Source organism: Pan paniscus, chromosome 7 (genome assembly GCF_029289425.2).
Source record: "Pan paniscus chromosome 7, NHGRI_mPanPan1-v2.0_pri, whole genome shotgun sequence".
NCBI lineage: Eukaryota > Metazoa > Chordata > Mammalia > Primates > Hominidae > Pan > Pan paniscus.
Genome location: NC_073256.2, coordinates 101,173,404 through 101,179,817, shown reverse-complemented (window position 1 = coordinate 101,179,817; position 6,414 = coordinate 101,173,404). Strand labels below are relative to the sequence as shown.

General features: G+C 39.9%; 1 protein-coding gene across 1 annotated transcript in view; it reads right to left on the bottom strand.

The window, feature by feature from the left end:
- Positions 1 to 6,414, bottom strand: part of CA3 (carbonic anhydrase 3) — an 81,217-nt gene that overhangs the window by 6,972 nt on the left and 67,831 nt on the right. Inside the window, exons 2-3 of the mRNA XM_003831245.5 lie at positions 3,130 to 4,072; positions 2,165 to 2,362 (exon numbers count right to left, since the gene is read on the bottom strand). Coding sequence (XP_003831293.2) covers positions 2,165 to 2,362; positions 3,130 to 3,460 — 529 coding nt within the window. The 5' untranslated portion in view covers positions 3,461 to 4,072. The remainder of the gene's footprint in view (positions 1 to 2,164; positions 2,363 to 3,129; positions 4,073 to 6,414) is intronic.

Sequence of the window (6,414 nt, the reverse complement as noted above, 5' to 3'; positions counted from 1 at the left end):
CTGTGATTCAGATAAGCTTGGTCAACAGTGAATTCATGCTTCTTTTACAGAGCTCTACTTTAACCAAGTGCTCTTAGAGCCAAGGCTTAATGGACAAAATGTGGTCAGTTTGCTGGGTGGATGGTGCCACTCCCAGGACACTGGACTCCTCACAAAATGAAGTCTGGGGATATGTCAAGATAAATGATTGTTCTTTTCTGTCTTTCTTATTTTGTTTGCTTGTTTCATTATTATTGAAACATCATTTTAACATTTAGGAAAGCAAAATTAAAACAACAGATAGACAATGAGGATGCATACACCAAAAGAACAGGTCAGTAGTGTGGTGCAGTGGGAAGAACTGGACAGTTGAGAACCAGGTGGATGTAGGTTTCCAATGCTGGCTTCACCCCTTGCTAGTTCTGTGGTCTCAGGCAAGTTGCTAAACTTCTCTGAACCCACTTTCACATCTCTAAGAAGGTGATAATAATACCAAACGTTCAGAGCTGCTGCGAAGATTAACTGAGATTAAGCACCTTAAAGTGCTCATCATAGTGCCTGCATGATGATCACTGAGCAGATGTGAATTCCTTCTCCACGTGTTGCTTCCAACTACACTTTTCTTCAAGACAACGAGCAAAAACTTTCATCTACGTCTAATTTAGACTGTGTCTATTCAAATGAGATGAAATGGAAAATTCAGAAATCTCCCAGAAAACCAATCAATGTGGATGATTAAACTAGATAATTCTCAGCAGCATTAATTTGGGCTTGTTGATAAACATCTCAACCCATTGCAGAGTGATTTAGAGGTTCAAATGTCTTCCAAAGTATATTGGAAACTATGCAGAAACCCTAAGATCAAGATTTGGCAATATAAGCTAGATCAAAATAGAATTCAGAGCATAGCTATTTTAGAAGAGGTTGCCCACACTAAGTGGCCCAGGGAAAGCCATAAACATAGACCTCAAACAATGAGGCTAGGCCTATATGAGTTTGTTCAGGTAGAAATGGAGTGGTTCAATTCATTGCATTTTTCCTGTCCAACCACTCAGAACAGTTATTATAGGGACATGTGAGTCCAATTTATTAGAAGAAACTATATGAAATTGACAATATTCAACTATTTTTGCACACAAAAATGGCATTTTCATATGGTTCAACCTAATAGATATGTTTAATTTTGTTATGTTGCTTTCAAAATGGTACTTGATATATAAGGAGAAGGGGAAAAAAAGGAAACAATAGCAATACGAAACCACTGTTTAAGAAAATTTAAATTTCTGTAACTTGGAACCTCCTGGTAGGTAGGAATTATGAATATCATTCTTCATTACAACATCATTAAGAATGTTCATTTATGTATATCAATAAATATAACTTTATTAGAAATGGGGCTATAAGGAATTATTTTGCTGTATATCAAGCACCAAAATATTAAAGGAAGATTCTTTCTTACCTCATTTATCGTGAAATAAAGTATTTCTGACTAGCCTTCTTTTATTATACTGATTTGCTTACTAGTGTAGGTGAAATAAAGAGATTTGTTTTTTCTAAACATGTATTTTTCAGTCGCTGTCTCACACACAAACTACTACTCAAGAAGAAATTGTCAGATATTTCAAAAATACTCACCCAAATGATTAATCAGATGAACCCCACTGAAGGCTTGAAGGCAAGTCATCTTGACACCTTCAGTGGCCCTGTTCTCTCCCCTAGATTGGTCACCTCCCAGGCACCAAGGGAAAAAAGTGCCTATTTAGGGTTTCTATTGTATATCTGGCTTTGTAGAATGGAATCTATGCAATTGAGAGTGGAAGCCTGGGTCTCCAGACCATGGACAAGAAGCACAAGAACCCTCAGGTATAGGCCATCGGAGTCTGAAGAATACTCATTTGAGTTTATTGTCATCTCTGTCCTATCGTGTTCCATTTCGGGAATGCATTGCCAACTTTTAGCTTGGACATGGGGCCGTTTTCACAGAGACCAAGTTTGGAGGGTGTGACATTCCTCTTCAATACATAAATATAATTATTCATGACTAAAGCAAAATCAAATGTCATCTGCATTTTAAAAGATAAAGTGCTCCCTCTCCCCATTAATTCTGGTACTGTGTCATAAACCACATTTTGTCAATATGGACCTTGAAAACATCCATGTGATTCTACCTCATTGTCATACTTACTTGACCTATCATAAGTATCATCAAATACAACTCGGCAGGTCTTCCCATTATTCAGGATGGTCTTGGCAGAGCCACCATCATAAGACACAGACCATGGCTGCAGAGAAGGGTCATGCCTGATGTCTTTAGTATGCAGCTCAATGGGCGACTGGTTTTCCCCCTTGGCATTTGGGAAAAGTTCATGCCAGTGGTCAGGACCTAGGAAATAAAGTCGAGGAGATGTATTTATTTGGTGGCACAACCCAAGGCCTCTTTCTAATTGACTAAACCAGCAAAATACAGAGAGGCTAGATAGTGATTTCAAAAAGGTCTTAGGTTTCAGACTGGGCAATAAGAGACTTAGCATTCATTTCAGGCCTGTTGGTAGTTTTGTGAATAGCACACATGGAGACTATTTAACTCAGTGTGTTCACTCTGCCTGCTCAAAGGCTTATTTTTCAGATAAACTTTATCACATTTTCTTTAACCAATGACACCTTCCATCATACAGTTGGAATAAAATAATATTGACCACCTACATTTCAGCATTATGTTGTGGGTTTCAGAGCACACCCATATTCCTTTGCCTTGGATTAGGGAGAAGCTTAGGCAGAGCAGAGATTCTCACACCGGCACCAAGCTCAGGTTAGGTGCTTGTCCAGTAAAACAGAATAAGGGCCAGTCACACCTGACCCCGGGCTGTCTGACTTCTCAGAGGCAATGGGATCTTAGGCAAGTGATCCAACTTCTCTGCACTTCAGTTTTCTCCAAGGGAAATAAAAACTCCATTCTAGGGAGAACCAAATGAGATGAAGGAAAAAAAGAAGCAGCAGCATTTGGCAGTTGAAAAGCCTCAGTAAATGTTAGGTCTTATTCTACTCCTACATTTTCCACTGCAGTCTCTAAAGTTGCCCATTTCTGTGCAATCGCAGGGCTCTCCTGGACTGGCATCCCTTCCTGGCCGGGTCGCGGCTGCCTGCACTCACCGTTGTGACTGGCGTAGCCCCACTCCTTGGCCATGGTCGCCTTCCTCCGTCCTGGACGGCTCCTGCTTTCTCTTCCCCTGCGTGGTGCAGAGTCGCCGCGAGCCCGCGCTTTTATGTAGCTCCCCCGCACACTGCATGGCCTTATTAGGTCAGCGAGGGTGGGGCGGGGGGCTAAACTAGATTGGGGTGGTATTTGGGAGGCCGGGGAGAGGAAGCCAATGAATTCCAAGAGCGGGACAGCTGTCGAGGTGACGGGGGGCGGAGGTGGGCGAAGGGGCACCCACGCCCCTCCCTGCGCTCTCCCGGGAGTCGTGGCTCCTGGCCCCTCCATCTCCTCTTCTTCTCTCTCAAAACTGCAGGGTTTCTAACCGGCGCCGACGTGCAGAAATGCAGGCGGCCCTCACCTCGTCCTCTCTCCTTCCTCCATGCATTCTTGGGGATGGGGTGGGGGCAGGGACAGGGTGTCGTAGTTGTGCTTGGCCACGAACTAAAATCTACATCCCGGCGGCTCTTGCAGCCTCACTTAAAAGTTGCTTCAAGCGCAGGCTGGCGGTCTGGCTACGATCTCTGGACACTTGTGCGAGTTTATTTCGCTCTAGCGATCCGGTTACAGAGGCTGGAAAGAACTCGTTTGTTTGCCTGCCCCCTAAGTTTGACTCCCTTTGCAGGCAACATGTAAAGTCCTAGGAGCAAAGGATGGGAAGAAAGGGTCCGGAGCAGGGTGAGAGGGTGAAGAGGCCCTCCAAGTCCGTTATCCTTAAAGAGATGGCCCTTTCTGGAATCGCACCAGGCGGCATTTCCCAACCTAGCGGATCCTTTTGGCTTGCAGGAAACCAAGGGCTGGATCTCAGAGTGCGCCAGATATCCAGGAGATGTCTGGATCCCAGGTTCACGCGGAGCTGGAGACTGGGACTGATTTAGCCACACTCCCTGAGCTGTACCTCTGTTCATGAAAAATCAAGAATATTCTGAAGTATTGGAAGGCCACTAACATAAAATGAGTCATATTTCTTAAAACCTGTGGTCTTGCTCTCCAAGATACAATGAGAGATTGCAAGAAAAGAAAGAGGGAAAGATTTACAGAATGGCTTTTAATTTTTTTCTCCCCCTACTAAGTTGTTTTCTTATACATTGAACCATGCAAAGGAGAATAAAAGTGGCATATCTAGTGTGTCTACATGACAAAAGTATATTTTTTAAATGTCTGGTTATGGTTCATATCAAAGAAGTCAGTAGTAGATATTTACAATTTTAAGAGTATATTGTAAAATTTCTCCTGTTTTAATTCAGTAATAATTTTTTAAGACAATGAGGAAAGATAAACCTAATTTCAGTGCTATCTTGAACAATATTTCGATATACATTTCCTTAATTAACTTTTATTGATAATAGTATTTAGTATTTGGGGATTACAAAACTCGAAAAGGAAATCGCTCGTCATGGCACAGATAGCTCATCCCTAAGGCATGTGGAATGACTGACCACACTCATAACCTGGACGCCAGGGGAGTCATTCCCCAGGGTATTTTTGTGACAAGGGATTATTTGATCCACACAATAGCAGTGTGGAATCAGGAACTAAGGCAGTTCGGAAAATCCAAGCAAACATAGTAAACAAATGCCCTTAAACTCTGAGCTCCTATCTGTCACTGTTTGATCAGAAAGACTGCAGTGGTTAATGGAGATGTTTTGTAGTTCTTATAAAATGTATAATTATTTGTATGAGTAAACCAATCCACTCAATCATTACAATATTCTTTTTCTGGTATGAGTGGTTAGAAGATTGGCAAATAAATTTCATGTTATTTGATATAGTCATACAGAGAAGACAATAACATTTATACCAAGAACGATCTAGAAATTCATCATGTTGCTATTATTTATGCATAGAAGGATACCTTTTTTTAAAAAAGTGCTATTTATGATTAATTTTAAACGTGCACAATAGCACATAATTTCAAATAAATGCTAGGTAAACTTTGCAAAGTGAAATATTTAATAGCTTTAGATGTGCGGCCTTCAAAATTACGATTTGTATTGCATTATACTTTCTCATAAGAAGTTAATAGAAATTGGAATTTCAAGACAATTTATATTAAGTCATGTAATTTTAGGCCATAGTAAGTTTTTCAGAAACTTTATCTAAATTTTTCTGCAAATACATTTTTCAAAAACCTCATCGGCAAATTTACTATCTGCATCTTAGTTGATTTATTCCAGCATGTTTGCCTATACATTTCAAAATTCTCTGTCAATAAACAGATAATTCTAAACTGTGTGTTCAAGACTTTGAGATTTCTGGAGTTCACCTGAAAAAGAAAACTGTTAGGTATACACTGAGATAAATAATGCCAGAAAAAAAGAGTGAGCAATGATTAACTACAAATTATCTCCTAGCATATTGGCAGCATTTCTCACAGTGCCATTACTGAAAAGTTGATATATTGGGCAATTTGTAGGAAATGACTGTACACATATAGAGAAAGAGAGAAAGAGAGAGTAAGAGAGAGGAAAATATTTAAATAAACAAAAGTTATTGGTGGGGAAATAGTGTCCAATATAGAAGTTTCATCTAGGATTGTACGTTAACATTATAAACTTGAAAGAGCTAAGGATATAAAATTTAACTATATTTTACTCATGACTTGGTATTTTGTTTTGCAAGATATCAGGTAATATAACTAACTCAAATCTTCTACAAGTTACCATTTGGCATTTCTATTGCACTACAAAAAAAAAAGAGTGAGAAATTGCCCACAAAGTAATTGCAAAATTTTGCCTAGATATTTTACATATTATAGAGGCATGCACTTTCTATTACATTTTCATTTTTATGAAACAAGTTCTGGCATAGGAAGGTGAAAATGGCTGATAAAAATTAAAATTGTTGATTAATCTACTGAACTGTCACAAATAACGTAACTTTTACGTTCTTCCCTGACAATGTTATTTTCCAAAGCTTGACTCACTAGGTTGTATAAGAACATGATAGGCCCAGCCCCTGAGTGTGTCACCAGTGACAGCTGGGCCACTTGAATCAGGTCTTAGAGTTTGGCTCCTGTTCATGGCAAATTTGTAGGAGAGCAGCCTAGGCCTTGTCCCAACTGGTCTCCCTCCCTGGAATGTATCAACCTAAGGTAGTCACTTTATTTGAGAGTAGGAGCATGAATCCAAAGACGAAGTCCTCCCAAATCTGTGCAGCAAGATTTCATCATCAGGGTCAGCAAATGCAAACTATTTTCTTTCAAAAACAAATTCTTCTCTTCAAATATATTAATAACACCT